Source organism: Taeniopygia guttata, chromosome 17 (assembly GCF_048771995.1).
Source record: "Taeniopygia guttata chromosome 17, bTaeGut7.mat, whole genome shotgun sequence".
In the NCBI taxonomy this organism is placed as follows: domain Eukaryota; kingdom Metazoa; phylum Chordata; class Aves; order Passeriformes; family Estrildidae; genus Taeniopygia; species Taeniopygia guttata.
Window position 1 is genome coordinate 10,925,826 of NC_133042.1, and position 18,021 is coordinate 10,943,846.

General features: G+C 52.4%; 1 protein-coding gene across 7 annotated transcripts in view; it reads left to right on the forward strand.

Annotated features, from left to right (window-relative positions):
• Positions 1 to 4,334: 4,334 nt before the first annotated feature.
• The window catches only part of MVB12B (multivesicular body subunit 12B), a 56,945-nt gene continuing 43,258 nt past the window's right edge, over positions 4,335 to 18,021 (forward strand). For 3 of the 7 annotated variants that reach the window (XM_072936758.1, XM_072936757.1, XM_072936760.1), the window contains exons 1-3: positions 4,558 to 4,807; positions 11,037 to 11,159; positions 15,836 to 15,943. In XM_072936758.1, the coding sequence (XP_072792859.1) occupies positions 4,745 to 4,807; positions 11,037 to 11,159; positions 15,836 to 15,943 (294 nt within the window). In that variant the 5' untranslated portion in view covers positions 4,558 to 4,744. Of the gene's footprint in view, positions 4,436 to 4,557; positions 4,808 to 9,917; positions 10,003 to 11,036; positions 11,160 to 15,835; positions 15,944 to 18,021 lie in introns of those variants that run through there. The other 4 variants (XM_072936761.1, XM_072936762.1, XM_072936763.1 and 1 more) reach the window with 4 other exon arrangements.

Genomic DNA, 18,021 nt, shown 5'->3' on the forward strand with positions numbered 1-18,021 from the left:
GCCACGGTGGATTTAGGCTATCCCATGAAGACCCCGTTTCTGAGCTTGTACCCCCATCTCTGGCCATAAGAAATTGAAATTTCTCAGCTGTAGGATTGATCGGACTGGTTTCTGCCCTTGCCCAAGAGTGTTGTGATGCCCTTGGGCCAGTGACCTTCTGTTTGGGGACAGCCAGGTGAGAATGGAGAACATCTGGCTGTGCCCGATGACCCTTCATTAAGGATGTTGGGATTGCAGTTTTTCTGGTCTCCCAGTGATACAGTAATTGTCCAGTTAGGACCGACTTTGGCATCGTAATCCACACCAGGTCCTGTCAGATGGATGGGAAGCTTGCTGGGGAGCTAATATGCACAAGATGCAGTAGCCAAGGAGCCAAACAGGAGTGTCTGAAGATGCCAGCTGGCCTGGGAATTGCCATGGAGGGAGTCAATGTGCTTTTTTGGATGGGGCCCCCGGCATTCCCTGGTGCTGATGCACGGAGGGACAGTTTGGAGCTAGATGGGGGTGCAAAATCTCTGGCTGCTGCAGTTTAACCAGTGTGTGAATTACTTCTTTTGCTTTAAGAGGAACAAGGGGTGCTGCCGGTGGCCCTGCTTTCAGGAGCTAGAAGACCAGGGCTGAGGTCCTGCATAGCTAAATGGAGAAGGGGCTGCACCTAAACAAAGTCTTCTAGAGGCAACTGAACTGTGACAAACTTCCCAGTACCGCTGCCAAATGGTCACCTATTAACTGACTCTGTGGAATTCCTTTGTGCAAACACCCAGCACTGGAATGCTGTCGGCTGCCAGCGGGTTCTTGGAACAGCAGCTTTGCAGCCCTGGCAGCCATGTCCATGGGTTTTTCCCTGCACACATCCACAGGGAAGGCCATGGACAGGCAGTAAGCAGCGGGTGGCTGGGTGCTGCAGGGACAGCACCCACCCTGAGTGTGAGAAAGCAAAGCAAGCAGCAGCATTTCATCAGAGGAGGCCTGAAAAGAAAACATTATTTCCTCAAATGTGTTCATCATTCAAAATTGTTCAAGCAAAGTTTCCATCGTGCTGTGGCCATTACTCATAATCTGAGGATCTGGATGCCTGGCTCTCCTTGGTAATTAGCCGCACGGTGTTCTCTCTGCCCTCCATTTGGTGGAACAGCAGCTGTGCCTTAGTCCCAGGGTGTCTCCACAGAACAAACAGGGCTGGTCCTGGCTGTGGGGCCTTGAAACAGGACTCACGAGGCCAGATTTCATCCCTGTACCACTAAACAGTGCCAGTGCCTGTGCACCCTGGGCCAGAGGCTCCCTGTGACCGTGGCAGGTCACGGATGCTTTGGGCCCTGCTTCCCTTGTTGTGGAGGCAGCTGGTGACAGCCTCTCCTCCTGGACCAGCCCTGCAGGTGAGGGATGCCCTGAACCTCTTTAGAGGCTGAGCCTCTGTCTGGCCAAAGCCACCACTGGGCGCTACATAAATCAGTTACCTCTGGTAGAATTGATGTATATTGGTGTCCTGTACATCATAACTGAAATACATATGTGACAATTTATCTAGTGCTTAGTAACAGGTATGGGATGGAAAGTTAATGGGAAATAGATCAAGAAACTGCTTTTTCAAAATTGCTTCCTCTGTTTCAGAGTGGGTGTCTGAGTTAAAGGAGCTTAGGACCTCCTCACTTTTTTTTAGAATAATCAAGGTGTAAACTAGAAATATAGAAGGGAAGTTCTGACTGCAAAATATATTTTGGTACACCAAATTAGAGACAGCAAATTAAGCCTACCTTCAAGAAACCTTAAAACCAGGCAGCAGCTGAGCTGTGACCTGCAGCAACTCCAGCATGAAATGAAACTCTGGGATGATTTTCCTCCAAAGACAAGCATGGAAAACATGGAATGTGCAGCACTATTGCACTACTGGCAGCCATCCACCCAGGGATAAGCAAGCCATGTTTGTTCAGCCACAGCATCAGTATCAGAGCCAAGACTGACCAAAATTCCCCCTATTAGGTGTCCTGAAAAGATTACACTAGTATGAACTGGGCAGCATGTACAGGACTGCAGAACTCATGAGAAAAGACATGTTCTGAAATAAAGAGGAGTAAATAAATGGATCTTGAAAAAGATGGATGTAAAATATTCATAGGAAAGCATTATACTTGCAAATATTTATGCTTTTGAGTAACTTTACACAGATAGATTAACCAACTCCAGTGTAGCTATGATTCATGTACCCAACACCCAGTATTTGCTGATTCAGAGCCTGTGCAGTGCCCCGTGGAAGAGAACAATGGGAATTTTCCCAGCCACCAAACCTGCCGAGGTTTAAAGGTGCCTGCGGGCAGAGGTGCCAGCAATGCCCTGGGCTGTGCTCCAGTCACTCCGAGGGCAGCAGCTAAACCGTGCTGGGAAGTGACTCTCTCTGGAAAACATGTTATTGCAGATCATGCCACAGACACATTGGGATATATGCTTGCAGTGAATCTGTGAATATTTTGTGGATGCTAAGCAGCAATTAGAGTCTTCCTTTGGAATCAATTCATTCCCTACCACCATGGTAGCAGGGAGGATCTTATTGAAACTCTCGGATTTTTAATATTATTACACTAAAGACTCTCTCAGTATCAGCATCTCCATGGGGGAGCATTAGCACACTGTAATGTGTAACAACTTCTCCAGTTCAGGAAATCTTCTTGTATTTGTAATAGGACATTTGGGGCATATATTATGTATGGGACATATATTTCTCATTTCCACCAGGCATCATCTTTTCTTCTCTCTAAATTACTCTCCAAATCAAAAAAAAATGCATTGTATTCCTTATCGCTCAAAATATATATATATATATATATAATTTTTTTTTTTTTCCTTTGGATGCAGAAGCCACTAACAGCCATCAGGGCTGCACTCAGTAAGAGATAGAGAGTCTTGGTCAAACAGCAAGGGAAAGGAGGTGCTGTTCAAAATACTTATTACCAGTCTAAAATGCTTTACTGGAGAGAAGCACCAGTCAGGACAGGAGGAAGGCTTGGTGATCCCAGCCCAGAAGTGTGTCCAGGATGAAGCAGGACTCCAGTTTCTGTTGTTTGCTTTATGGACAGGAACACAAAACCACTAATGCGTATGTTGCCTTCCAGACAAACCTCTCAAACACTGACTAATCACAGCTCATAGTGTTTTGCTTGGTAGTAAGTCTAACCACAGCAGGATGAAGAGCAAGGAGCCGAACCAGCCCTGAGGAACAAACCCAAGAGCTGCCCTGGTCCTCAGCCCTGCAGGCACATCAGCACCAGCCCAGTCATGGCTGGGCCAGTGGGAAACGCCTGGTCAGCCGAGCTCCTGTCCACCTCAGAGAGCCAGAGAGGTGCAAAACCAGCCTGGAGACACCCACGAAAGGAAAGAGAAGGGCTCTTGCCTCAGCCACTCCTGCTCGGCTCAGGCTGGCCAAAGCAATCCAGAGACAGTCCAAGTAGGATGGAAGACACAAACCATTAGCTAGGTGAGAAAAGAACCGGCTGAACAGAACTCCTCAAAAGATGGCCAAATCAAGCAAAAAGACAATGGGGGAGGGGAAAAAAAGGGAATGAGTATTTTTGTTAAAGGCAGAATACCCATTAATGAGTTTCCTCCCTCCCTTATTTCATTTTTCACCCCAGATTTTTTTCTTTTGCTTTAGATTAGCAGCTCCAACTCTCTGTCTTGCACTGAAGGCTGCTGATGTCAGTTCCTACACCCATCTTGCTGCTCTCCAGACGATTGTTTTTGACCTTACCTCAGGTAAGGTGCTCAAAAGCCAGCGCAGGACAGCTGCAGGATTGGTTCATGCAATGATGGCTATGGACCATGCTGCTGTCCCATGCTACGCTGCAGTTCACATCATCTGCTAATTCAATGAGTGTGTTCTCAATTTCAACATTGGCACCTGTTAAGGTTGAGCAGAACCAGACCTTTGCAGACCCTCTATTCAGGATGTTTTCTGTGCTGTGAGTGGACCCGAAGGCTGCTGGTCACCCAGCCAGCCAGGCAAACCCTGACTACTTTGGACCATATCTTTGTTTTCCAGGCCATAGTGAGACAGAGCATCAAATATTTTAATGAATTGAAGGTAGGTCCTGAAATAGCTCATCCCTACTAACCCCAGGGACTTCTTGAGAAGATAACCAGCTTGTTTGACAGCATTTGCCCTTCCTCAGCCCACAGCATCTGCTGCCCATCTTGTGGATGCAGCCCGTTTCAGAAGGAAGAAGGAGGTTACGCTGTCCAAATCACAATATTCAGCCATTTCCACCTGGCCCCTCCCGTGCGCTCCGGGCCGGAGCAGGCTGGGCAGCTCGGCCGGGCACTGCCCCGTTCCGAGGAGGGCGGCTGGGCGAGGTGTGGCGCGGGCCCGCGGGGCCGAGCGCGGTGCCCGGGGCGCGGGCGGGGCCGGGCGGAGCGGCGGCGGCAGCGCGGCGCGGCAGCCGCGGTGAGTGTCCCGGGGGACGGCCGGGCCGGGGCCGGGGCCGGGGCCGGGGCCGGGGCTCGGGGCCGGGGCCGGGGCTCGGGGCTCGGGGCGGGGGGCGGCGCGGGGGCCGGGCCGGGCGGGGCGGGATCGGATCCGGGCCCTGCGCGCCGCGGTCCGGCCGCGGTGGGCGCGGAGCGGCGGCGGCAGCCCGAGCTCCGAGCCCCGGGCCTGGGCCTGCCCGGCGCCCGCTCCGCTCCGCCGCCCGCCCCGCAGGCCGCTCCCCCGCCGCCGCTCCTCCCGCGGGCCGCGCCGCGCCGGCTCCGCCGGGCGATGAGGAGCTGCTTCTGCCTGCGCCGGGGGAGCCGCGACCCGCCGCCCGCCACACGGGCAACAGTTAAGTGTCCCTGCCGCCGCCGGGCCGGGCCGGGCCGGGCCCGCCGCTCCCGCGGCCCTGCGGGTCGGCCCGGCAGCAGCGGGAGCGGGCGGGGGCGCTCGGTCGGCCGCGGGGCGGGCGGGGCGGGCGGGCCGAGCCCCCGGGCTGGGGCTTGTCCGGGCTGTCGGAGCCGGCCTCGCGGGGAACCGGGCCTCTGTGAGAGCCGGCGCTTCCTCCGTGAGAGCCGGCACTTCCTCCGTGAGAACCGTGAGTGGCTCCGTGAGAGCGGGCAGTGCCCCCGTGAGAGCCGGCACTTTCTCCGTGAGAGCCATCAGTGCCCCCGTGAGAGCCGGCAGTGCCTCCGAGGCTGGGCTGGCTGCAGGAACGGCCTCGGGTACCAGCCTAGGGGTACAGCCCCGGTGACCTTGGGCTGCTCCAGAATTTACTGTAAATTCTTCTTGGTGGCGGTTAGACGAGATAACAAAATCCTCCTCTGTTTCGTGTGATCTTTTGCTGCGTTTGCAGCATGGGCCTAGCTGACTGCCCTTTTCTTTCCTGTGCTCAGTGCATGGCTGGAGATGTGGCACTGCCTGACTTCTTACAGCCTGGCTGGAGCAGTGACACAGAGTTGCCTGTGTCTTAAGGACTCGTGCCTTGCATCACGGAGGCTTCCAAGCTTTCTCTGAGGTTTCTGGAGTGATTTTCAAAGGTCCACAAATCTTCAGTGTGGTCTGCAGGTTCCCAGAGCTGGGGCATTCTCAGCTTGGTCACGCTAACATTGAAACCAGACAGGCTGGGTATCAGCACATGTGTAGCTGCTGGGGCTAAAGCTTGGGTTTCTCCATTTTGTATTTTATTTTAACCGAGTGAGAACAAGCTCATCTATTCTTTAAGAGAGCCTCTGTGTTGTGCAGCATGTTGGCAGCATCATCCGTATAATTTGTAGCTGAGATGGCCTTCCCTTCTAGATGAAGGCATGACTTGACTTCTGGAGGTGTGAGATAAAACAGACAACATCTCACTCTTGTAACACGTGCATCTCTGACAAAGTGAATCCCAGGCTTAAGGGGGCCAGTAGCCCTCAGGGACCTGTTCATACCCCGTCCAAGATAGAAATAACTGAACTCAATGTCATTTCACTTTTGCTGTCCAGGTGCAAGGTCACCCATGTATGGAAACCTATTTTGGTTCGAAACAGGACACTTCATAAATATGTGTCCGTAGTTAGAAGTGCTGTGAAGCAATACGTGGTCTCAATTTTGCTCATTCTGTCACTTAAGTTCCTGTTTCCATCCCATTCAATCACAAAGTGTAGGTTCTGCAGCTGGTGCAGGGCAACTGTCTTGTAAGGGAGCCTGTGTGCAGGGGTGATTCCAGGCATGCCTTCGATGGTGGTGAAATGTGAAACTGAAATTCTTCCTGTTTGTGGTGGTGGGCTCCAAGGCCCCGATGCTGATTGCCGCTACGGGTTCCTGTTTTTCTGATGGAGACGATGTTGTGTTCCCTGATCAGAAATAGAAGGCTGGCTGGGGCCGTGCCCGGTGCGCGGGTGTGCGGGAGAGCTGTGGCAGTGTGGCTGCGGGGCTGCGTGGCTCTGGGGCTGCGTGGCTGTGGGGCAGTGTGGCTGTGGGGCTGCGTGGCTGTGGGGCTGCGTGGCTGTGGGGCAGCGGGGCTGTGGGGCAGCAGGGCTGTGGGGCAGCAGGGCTGTGGGGCAGCAGGGCTGTGGGGCTGCGTGGCTGTGGGGCAGCGTGGCTGTGGGGCTGCGTGGCTGTGGGGCAGTGTGGCTGTGGGGCAGCAGGACTGTGGGGCAGCAGGGCTGTGGGGCTGCGTGGCTGTGGGGCAGCGTGGCTGTGGGGCTGCGTGGCTGTGGGTCAGTGTGGCTGTGGGGCAGCGTGGCTGCAGAGCTGCAGGGCAGCGCGCTGTGCCAGCAGTGCCTTCCTGCAGGGATGGAGGACAGGCCGAGTGAGTAGGCACACCAGGCTTTGAGCGGCGTGTCTGCTTGGTTTAGGGGACCATTTCCCACAGACTACAGGGACGCAATGAGGTAGTTGGTTTTTTCCCAGTTTTGCCTTAGCTCATTCCTTTCTGCCTGTGGGAAGAGCAAGCCAGTGTCAAAGTGCAGGCCTTGTAGTTGGAGGAAGAAACAATAACACCATTCTCTGTCTAAGTCCCTGGCTATTTAACTTCAGAGCTTGACCTGCTTTGCTGGCAACATGATGTTTCTGTAGCAAACACATTGAAAGGCCTGATCTGGTCATGTACCCACCAGCTCTTGAACTTGCTGAACTTGTTGAAAAGGAACACTGAGAGCAGAAAATGATCTAGAAACTCACAATAACGCATTCATTTCTGAAAGCAGGTTCTTCTGCTGTATGTGTGTCCCAGCCAGAGCCCAGCAGTGTGTGTGGTCAGTCACCTCAGTGGAGCCAGCAGAAAAGTATGCCTAGGATAAACTAATAAAGGCGGATGAGCTAACAAGGAAATGGGAGAGAGCAAGCAAAAAGGCTACAGACAGACAAACTTGGCAGTGCTGGCAGACAGGGAGGTGTGTGTTACTGTGGGCATGCGTTGTGGGAAGAAGGCTGTGCCAGAAACCAGTGGAGTCCCAGAAGGCCTCTGCTACAGCTGGGCATCAAGATCCCTGGTACACTACGCCTCCTGCCTTGAGGCATGTCTGCTTCGATGGTTGGGAAGCATTTGGGATAGAGCCAGCGGCATGGTGGCTGCTTGTCCAAGAGTGCATCCTGTCCATCTGACCTGCAGCCCTCCCATCCTGCTCTGCTGCATGCTGCTTGGGGTTGGTGCTGCCAGGATGCACAGGAACTTCCTCGTTGGAGACACATTCTTTCCCCACTGGCTTTGTCTGGGCAGCCCCACAGTGTTCCGAAGCTTCTTCCTGCCCCAGAGCTCACATCCGGCTTCCTTTGGCTGCTGGGGTGTGCTGGGGACTGGATGCGGCCCCACAGCTGAGAACAACTTCCAGGGAGCATGCTCCCAGCTAAAGGGAAAAATGTTCTTCTCATTGTTTTGGCCTGTTCCCGGAATAGCCCTGCAGTGAGCTAGGCACAGGCGGCTTACTGCAGGATGCTGATGGGCCATATCCTGGGCTGAGTGCTGGAGGTGGGCACTATGCAGGTCAAACTCACATTGCTAAAGAAAATTAAAATAACAAACTGCCTAACAGAAGTATTTATAGAATCCCGCTCCTTAATTTAATCTCCTCTTTGAGTGTTTATTTTTTCATTTTTAAGTTAAAAGGTGCAATTGAAGAGAAACCAAACTTTGTTGACGCTCTTGCGGAGAAGTGCAGTGTAACTAATCGTCTGTGTGATTGCCCAGCTAGAGACTCCCCTCTGACCTTTGCAGAGTTCACAAAAACATTTATCCCAGTGTGCAACTGACTTCTGCTGCTCCATATCTGTTCCAGATGCATCCTCAGTGCCGCCTGCACAGCAGGCAGCTGCCCAGAGTGGCTGCCTGGTGTGGCGGAGGCTGGCCATGCTGCAGTGGCCACAGCAGGTTTGCTTGCTGGGCAGGTGCTGTGCCTGCCATCCCTGTCGGCTGCAGGCCCGGGGCAGAGAAGGTGCTGGGCTCGCTGGGCAGGGGCAGCTTGGTGGCCCTTGCTGCAGCAGGTGCTGTGGCACATTATCCCACGGCATCCACCACGGCTGGGCAGACAGCCCCACGGCCAGGCAGAGAGCCCCACGGCCAGGAGGATGGCCCCATGCCCAGGCAGAGAGCCCCACAGCCAGGACAGCCCTGCGGACAACCCCATGGCCAGGAGAACAGCCCCACAGCCAGGCAGAGAGCCCCACGGCCAGGCAGAGATCCCCACGGCCAGGCAGATAGCCCCACAGCCAGCGCTGCCGCCATAGAGGGGCTTTGTGTGAGCCGGCACAAAGTGAGGATTGATGCTGTTTCCCCTCCCCCTGGCGTGCAAGCTGGGCTGCAAATGGCTCCCACAAAGGTGCCCTTCTTCCTTCGCTGAGGACAGGGTGCCCGCGGGCTGAGGGGGAGGCAGCACACTGCGGGTTGGAGCACCCACCCACCCTCCTTCAGTGCTGCTGCCCCGGGCCCCCTCATCCTCAGCCTTGCCCGGGCCGAGCTGGCAGCTGCTCGGGTTCCTGCAGGGCAGCTGGGCCTCCCTGCGGCGGGCCCCAGCATGGTGAGATGGGCCCCAGCGTGGTGAGATGGGCCCCAGCGTGGTGAGACGGGCCCCAGCGTGGTGAGATGGGCCCCAGCATGGTGAGACGGGCCCCAGCATGGTGAGACGGGCCCCAGCATGGTGAGACGGGCCCCAGCGTGGTGAGACGGGCCCCAGCGTGGTGAGATGGGCCCCAGCGTGGTGAGACGGGCCTGGGCAGCGCTCACACCAGGCACCTCATCAGGGTGTGTGTGGTGGATGCTGCAGACCGTGTGAGCAGATCTGCTTCCCTGCAGTGCCGCTGCAGCTGTGTGGGAATCTGCTGTGTGTGTTCTTAACGTGCTGGGGAATATCATCACCTTACCTGGATTTCAGTTCAAAATGGCCTAAGAGAAGCTTACGTCAGCATTCATTACCTCCCAGCTCCTCCCAATACATAGTAAGAAGTCACCACACTATTGAGTGACTTGAAGTTTCAGAAAATGTTCATGAAGAACAGATTGTAAGCGCTTTGTTAAATTCATGTTACGTTTCTTCCATGCTGTATGTTTGAGGTTCTGCATTATTTGCGAGGCCTCTGGATGAGCTGTGGGGTGGCACAGGCGTTGGCACAGGGTCTGTCATGGCTGTGCCAGTGCCTCCAGCATTCCTGCAGCAGCATCCTGTGCTCCTCGCCCACCCTGAGGACAGGGAGCCCGCTGGGAGAGGAGGGTGAGCCCCTGGGGCTCAGGCTGCACTCACCATCATGCTCCAAGGTTGGAGCTGCTTTGGGAGTGAAGAGGGTACGCTTTGTTCTGTGTGCTGGATGCGTGTCCAGCACACTGGTGCTAAAGCAGAGCTCTCTCCTGTTTGGTTCATCAGCAATAGTGTTTGCACAATTACTGGTCACTAGCACCTCTTTTGGACTCCTCAAGTAGTCTAGCTGTTCATGTGACATTATTATTATTTACTTAGGGCCCAGACTTGCTCTTTTTTATTGCCTGCAGCACGATGTTTGTTCAGACTTGGCATTGTGAAGTGTAAACCCAGGTCCCACTGGCACCAGTACTCACCTCTGCCTTTCTAGAAGCAGTAAGTAACCAGCCATCTAAATGGCCTAGAAATGCTGGGGTTTGATTGCTCTGAGGAGGGAATTGAATTAGGCAGCTCTGGTTCACAGCTTGTCTGGCTCTGCAGCAGTGATGCTTGTTTACACAAAGCACTGCCCTTTGTCTTGGGGTGCGTGGGTGGCAGATTCCTGGGGCATTCCTGCCTGAAAGCCAGAGAAGACTTGCTTTAACTGGCTGCCTCTGCAGGAGGCCACATGCTGAGGCAGTGGCACCTTTCCCCATCCTTCACCTCAGTTGTTTCAGCCCCTTTCTTGTCCTCTCCTCCTGCTTCCTGCAGCAGCATCCCTCCAAAATTAGTTGGTCTTACCTGCTTCTGTCCTTTTTGCATATCTCCCTCCCTTGACCTTCTCGGTGGTGTGTCTCTTCTGGAAGATGCTCAGGCCTCCTCAAGGCCTCTCTGCTTTGTGCCAGCCCACCCTGTGCTTCCTCTGTGTTCCCTGGTGTGGAGGCTCCCTGCAGCCAGTGCGGTCCTGCATCCAGCGCCAGAGACATCTGTGCTGCTCCCTGAAATCAGTCTGGCTGGGGGGCTGTGATGGGACTGAGGACTCATGGGGGAACCCCCAGCATGTCTTAACACCCATAGTGGATGGGGAACCTCCCACTAAAGCCATTAGGAGCAGATTTCTTGCTGTTTAAAATGACAGAGCTGCTTCAACCAACCTGACTTGGGGATGAAATTTGTTCTCGTTTTGGAAGAGAAGGGATTTAGCTTTGGTTTTCCTGTCATTGCTAGATGGAGACCAGCCCACGGAAGCAACAAAATGAGTCTCAGAGGCTGCCAGCCCAAATTTCAAATCTATTTGGCATTGTACAAGTATACCCTCTTATCAAAAGCAAATGAAAGTGCAGAAGGTGTGTCTGGCCTAATCCTGTGTTTACCTTGCCGTCTGTGGTGTGTCAGCACAGGCACTGTGGCATGCATGTGTGCTCTTGGTTCTCTGGCTTCTGCTGGGGTGTGGTGCCCAGCAGCCCTTTAATTCTGCTCCTTTCTTGCAGGATCAGTCCACGATGCCTGAGGTGCGAGACCTCACCGATGCCCTGCCCGACCTGCCGATGGATCCCATCACGGGTGTTGGCGTGCTGGCGTCCCGCAGCCGCGCGCCCACTGGATATGACGTTGTAAGTAGGGCTGTTTGGGTGTGACGTTGTAAGTAGGGCTGTTTGAGCTGCTGCAGTTCATGCTTTGGTTCCACACTAACGAGGCTTTGCTTTGTTGGGAGCAGCATCTCTTCCAGAGAGGACGTGTCTTTGAGCTGTGCTGTGAGGAGTCATTTGGTAGCCAGCTGCCCACCTTCCAGCCCACAGCACTTAGAGCTTTACTTCAGCAGAGGGCTGTGGGTGCAAATGTGCCACTTCATCTCTGCCACTCCAGAGGAGCTTAATTTCCTAGAGAAGGGGTTTACTGAAACAGCTGGCCACTATGGCAAGCAAATTTAATAATCCTAGTAACATTCATCCTGAAGGAGTCCTAAGTATTGTACAAATTATATCTCTAAATAAATGGATCCCGCATCAGCTGTTTAATCCCACATATTAGCACTGCACAATGATGATGAGAAGCTCCAGAAAGGGAATCAAAGAGTTTTGCATCCAGCTGAAATTGCAAGGATGATTTTGACAGGCAGAATGCAAACCTCTAAACTAAGGTTTGGCAGGAGACTGGCAGCAGGAAAAGGCAGCTGGGTACAGCATAGATGAATGTGTGAACAGATAAAGGGAGGTCGCTGTTCAACAGCTGCTTGTTCCTTGGATTAGTTGCTGTGAGAGCAGCAGCAGGATGTTTCTACTCATAGATCAGTGAACCAAACTGTGAAATATAAAATACTGACCTTGCAGAGATGTACAGAGGAAGATTTGGTCTGTAGTTCATCTGCTCGCCTTTCTATGTGTCCTGCTGCAACTGTGCTACATCACACCGTGGGTTTCCAGGGCTGCACAGCTTGTGTGGTAGGAGTGGAAGCCAGCTGACTGGAGGCTTTGCTCATGCCTCTTCAGCTCTGGATGATTTCATACCTTGTTCAGTGTGAAGAAAGAAAATGGATCAGGCTGAAGTAAGGACACAACGGGGGTGTTGTGAAAAGGCTCCTTAAAGACCTGGGAGGTTTTTACATTTACTGTGTTTTTCCAAGTGCTCATTACCTGTGTGAGCCAGGCTGTGTAATTAGCTGCTTGCCCTGATAAAGAAGCACGGGACAGTGTGAGACTTCTGATAACAGAATTGCATTTTGCCTAAATGGCTGGGCAGAGAGCACGCTCACCCCAGATAGCCTGCCTGTGGCTTAATGGGGAGTTGCAGCACTAACGCAGTTTAAACTAAACAAGATAAAAGAGTCTTCCTGTGGCGTAATCCAATTATGGTGGTGGTGTAATGCTGGTGAATGTGGGTCGCTGTCTCCTCAGGGCACAGTGAGGAGCTGCCTTTGCTCTGGCTCTGCTGCCTCACTGTCTGTTCACAAGGAACACTGCCCTTGGAGCCGGCGTGGGGCAGTGCCTGCTCTTGTGCTGTCCTCCCCCAGCACGGCTGCCGCGTCGGTTTACCACGTCAGCAGTGTGCCTGGGTGCTGCCAGCCACCCTTGGTGTCCTGTCCCCCATGCAGCACCTGATGTGACAGGGGACGGTGGCACGCACGAGTGTGCCTGGGTGTTTGTGAAGGTGGCTGGTCTGTGAGTCAGTGCACTGGAGCATTCTGTGGTGTGCCGGGTTGCCACTCCTCCGTGATTCTCTGGAACCTGGTCTGGTCTCCCAAAAGTATGAAGCTGAATGTGCACAAGTGCAGTGCTCAGCGCAGCAGAGAAATCGTGTTCTGAGACATGGGCAATGTGCAGACTTGGGTGGTCTTGGGGTCTGTGTTTCTGCAATTCCCTTAATGAGGCACTGGTAGCTGATTGCTGTAAAGCCTTGAGAAAGGCAGCTGTGGCAGCTGCATCCAGAAGTGTGCTCCTTAGAGCCCTCATAGTAAGAGGTGCACACTGCACCTTGGAAAGAACCACACTCATCTTTTGGGATGCATTAACAGCAGTGTTTCTTGGGATGTTGTAGTCTCCTTAGGGATCCAATGGCTTTGTGTGTCACTACTGCATCTTGCAGCATTCAGTTCTGCAGGTGGATTCAGAGTTGCATGGGAAAGTATTTCCTCATGTAGTTTCTGATGGTTTCAAGTTTTTCATTTATAGGCTTTACCAGTTTCCCTCTCATTTTTATCCTTCTTCAATTAACAACTTAATTTTCCCTTTTGTTCTCTTTTAAAGAAATCTCCAGGAGCATGGTTACTTCGTCCCAGGTGTAACTTAAATGCCTAGAGATGTCCAGGTCCATTTCCCATGTTCACATGGAGCCTCAGGGCTCAGCCTACTGCCCAGCTGGAGATGGCAGGCAGCAGTGCCTGGGGGGATGTCTTGGCAAATGGGACAGAGGCCTTTTTTCCTCTGTGGTACTTTAGTTGCTCCATAATCTCTATTGCCTTTGTGTCTGCTTAGAAAGCAAATGCGCTGCTGGCACTTGGAATACCTGGCCAGGTCTTTTCACAGCTAAAGCACCAAAGACTTGATTTTGCCAAAATATGCAGAATGTGTCTGAACTTAGATTCCTGAAAATCCAACCAAACTGGCAAGACGGAGTGTCTGGGCGGGGAGGAGAGGTGGGAGGCAGCAGCCTGGGACAGGAAGGAGGTGTGGCTCCTGTGCAGCTGTGTTCTTGGCTGCAGGCTGAACACCAGCTCCGTGGTGGGGTTTGCTCTGGGGCAGTGCCTGAGCAAGCTGCAGACCCAGCAGGAACAGCCCTGCCTTTGCCAGAGGGGCAGAGCAGCCTGTGGGGCAGGAGGTTTAAAGGACCTGCTTGCCAAGACCTGACTGGGTGGCAGTAACCCCGTTCTGACTGCTGTGCAGAGTGGATCACCCTGGACATACTGGGGTGTCACTTCCTTAGCGGGTGGCACTCTGTCAAGTCCATCTGTCTGTGTCTCCCCACAGCCTCGTGAGGAGAAGGACCATTTCTTGTGCCCGGGGCACTGTGTGCTCAGTGCCAGGTGCCAGATCCTCTGTCTCGCACGTTCCTTGCCTCTTGGCCAAGGAAAGACTGGGCAAGCTGGGGCTCTGGAGTGCCTGTCCTGCTGGCCAGGTCTGCTGTGGCCTTTCCCACTTGGCTCCTGGCCTGAGGGCATGCTGATCAGGCACAGCTCTGCTTTGACGTTTGCTGGGGCTTCTTGCTTGCAGGAGCCCAGCAGGTGATGCAAGAAGTTGCCTGTTTATAAGACTCTGTTTTCTTTCCCTATGTGTTTTCTAACAGGTTCATTCATGCTTACATTCTCCTGGCTTGGAGTTCAAGCTGACCATCCCTATATGCCAGCAGTTTTCCCAGACAGACGGTTTCCTGAATATTTTTTCACCAGGATTGACTTACCCATCACAGAGGAAGATGCATGTAGATTTTACATACTCCTAAACTATCAGTTCAGGAAAGATTTGAATTCAAGGAATTCAAATAAGCAAAAAATTTCACCAAAATCCTATTCTAAAATGTGTCTGTTTAAAAATCAGGCATGTTTCTTTGTAGAGCTGAACACAAAAGCTGTGTGTGTTGTACAATGGCTTGACCTGAGCTGGGGCTTGTGAGCAGCAGTTGCCAAAATTCAGGGAGCAGTCAGTGCACTTTGCTGCTTTGATCAGACTGTCTCTTGTCTATCTGCTGCACTCGGGGTAATTGGAGGCCGTGTCAGCACACAGCTCTTGCTTCCTGTGCGCAGTCTCTGCTCAACTAAACAAGGGTGCAGAAGTGACAAGTGTCAGCTCTTTGTTCTCAGGCTGCTCTGCTCTGGGGCCAAGGGCTCACTCGGTGTGATTACAGGAGCCACCATGGAGCAGTTTGCCCCATCTGAGAGGCATCAGGCAGAAGTTCAGCTTCTCTGGAGCTTCACACCACCCTGGAGTCTCCTGCTGGAGACGCCACTGGGTGTTAGTCTGATGGGGTAATCTTGTTTCTTCTACCCTTCTTGTGTTTGCCTTCTTGCCTCCTCTCTTACTCAACAACAAACATTTTGGGGCCAGGGCTCTTACCAGCTTGCTTTGTGTGTGGTGAGTGCTCAGCTGCTGAGAGTAGAGCCTGTCCCACATGGTGCTGCCTCCTGCCCGCTCCTTGAGTCAGCTGGAAGTAATATATTCTCATGCACATCATGCTGTCTCCTGTGGAGGATCCAGGGTCTGTTTCCTTGCCCAGCATCATCATGTGATATCAGTTTGGCTGGATGTGGGGTTGCATTGGAGAGGGACATTTGCAGGGTGTGTCCTCGCATGCAACGCTGCTGCTAAAATCCACCAGTGACCAAGGATTCCCCAACCTGCTTGGAAGCAGCTTTTTGACCTGGGAGTCAGAATTCCTTGATGGCTTTCCATCGAAATAGCGAAATAGTCCTGAGATGGGTCAGTTTCTCTGCTCTGTCTTCATGGGCGCTCGCAGCATGCCCGGTGTGCCCTTGCGTGTAGGGTGGTAATGAATGCCTCAATGTGCTGACTTTTCCAAACTATTCTTTGGAGACTGTAACTGGAGTTGCAGTTTCCTCATTAGAGTAGCCTTTGTCAGAGCATCTTTAATCAAGGGTCTCCTGAGAGACAGCGTTTTTAGAACTTCTTTTTATACCTCCTGTTGAAAGTTCTTTGCACTGCACTTTGTGAAGAAACTAATGAGATGCTGTGAAAATTTGGGCTGCTGTTAATTAGGAGAGGTCTGAGGAAAAAGTACTTCTGTATTAACTTTATCTTGGCTCACATGTCTCCTCTCTCCCTCTGTCTCTTCTTTGCAGGTTGCACAAACAGCAGATGGCTTGGATGCTGACCTGTGGAAAGATGGCTTGTTTAAATCCAAGGTCACTCGGTACCTGTGCTTCACCAGATCATTTTCGAAAGAAAATGTAAGTCCATTTGTTGAGTGCCTGCCTGATTTGCATCTGTGCCTGGTATGTGCTTACCCATATGATGATTCATTTTATGCAGCCAATTATAATTCAAGCAGGCGTTCTGCTGAGTTCGGGTGAGTAAGGAGGCAAAGTGCAATGGCAGAATACTTGCATTTTGTGTGTGTTTCTCATGGAAAGAAATTGCTGACAAAATCTTCTGCAATAAAAGAAGCACAAAAGGGAGCCTTTGCATTTTAGCAGCCTCTCGCCCCCATTACCTGCTGCAGCAATGGGTGCTGCACACTCATGGTCCTGATTGATGTCTAACCCAAATTCCCCAAGAAAAACAATGTAGGTAGTGGTGGTGAAGGAAATGTTGATTTATTAATCCAGGGGCATCACAGATATTTTATTGTGGGATTAGCTTGCTTGCTTTGTTGGTTTTGGTGCTGATTCTTGAAAATGTGCCCACGTTGTGCATATGCTATCACATTCTTGTAATCTGGTCTGACTATTAAGTATGAGTTACTTCGTGATTAGCAGCAGTTGTCTGCCCACACTTTCTGTGGAGGAGAGGAGACTGTGTGCAGCAAGAGCTTAATGCATTCTGCTCTGGTTTTGGTTGAGGCTACTGTGAAAACTTTATTTTTCTGGAGGAACTGTTGACTTCTGCAATGAATGCACTCCATCTAGTGGGTAATCCTGCTTTTGGTCGCGCTTTGGATATTGTCAGCCACTCAACTGGCCGGCTCTGCAAGTACCATTTTGTACTTGTGCTTGCACCGTGGCAGGAGCAGAAAGGTGCTGGCAGCTTCAGGGGCTGCTCACAGGTCCTGGCAGTAGAGCTGGGGCGTGCCAGTTCCCAGCGTTTGACCTTTACTCTGTCTGCTTCCCTGCCTGTGTCTAGATGAAAGTAAAGCTCCAGAGCTATGGGAAATATCACTTCCCAGGGTGGATGGATAATAATTGTGATTTTCATCCTGAAGTATGTGCAGGTGCAGGAATAGCAGCCCTGGAACAGGCAGGAAGGCTGTTAAATAGCTTTGTGCTGATTCGAGTATTAGGTTTATCTGTAGCTGCCTGAAATGTGAACTTGTCAGAAATAATTGCAGGACAGGAGCAGCTCTTGGCTGCAGAGTTGGTGTAAATACCCCCAGGTGGTGCCTGTTGGACTTTTGGCAGGAACCCTGGGTCACCATGGTTTGGGAGTGCCTTCTTCATATTGATGAGGCATAAATTAAACCAAAAGTTTCCCCTTCCCTCAGTCCTCTTGGCCACGTGGGATATATGATGTGCTTCCCTGCTGGGGGCATCTGCGGGCTAAGGGACCTTGGTTCCCTCATCTGGGAGGAGGAGAGGTGAGAGGCTCCTCTCTCACCCCTGGACACTGATGTGTTGCTGCACTTTGGGTTGGAAGTTTTACCATTTGGGGGTTCCTTTTGTGTTTATCAAAACACTGGGAACTCTTTTCTCCTGAAGAGCAATGTTGTAGTTAGTAGAGTTAATGTACTTCAGGTACCTGGGTTGGAGCAGAGTCGGTCTGCAGTGCCTGTTTAGTAGAATCATCATTCTCAACAGTTTACAGCATCTGACATTGCTGTATCTGAGCGTGGGGAGTTCCTGGATGGTGGGTCTCACAGGCTGGGGGGCTCTGTCCCCTTTTCTGCTGTGCACGTGGCAGAGCTGACCCCCAGGGTTCCAGGGAGCTCACTGGAGACACCTCTGCTGCTGCTGACTGAGGAGTGATTGGTGGTTCAGCAGAAAGTTGCCACTGATGTAACACAGACAGCTGAAATAAATAAAACATGAAAGATGAATCAGCAGCAACTACTTTGTCTGCTGTTTGCTGTGCCAGGACCATGTTAACTGACACATTCAGGCTTGGCAGCATCCAGCATCGCTTGCTCCAGGATTCCCTGGCCATGGGCGGTCAGGGGCTGCCTGGCTTTGACCTCTTCACATGATCAGAGGATGTGTGACACACTTGTGTCTGGTGGGACAGGGCTGCAGGTCTGCTGACCCTTCTGGTCAGGAGCTGACATAAAATGCAGAACCTCCCAAAAATAAACTCGCACCTGACCTCCCCTTATTTC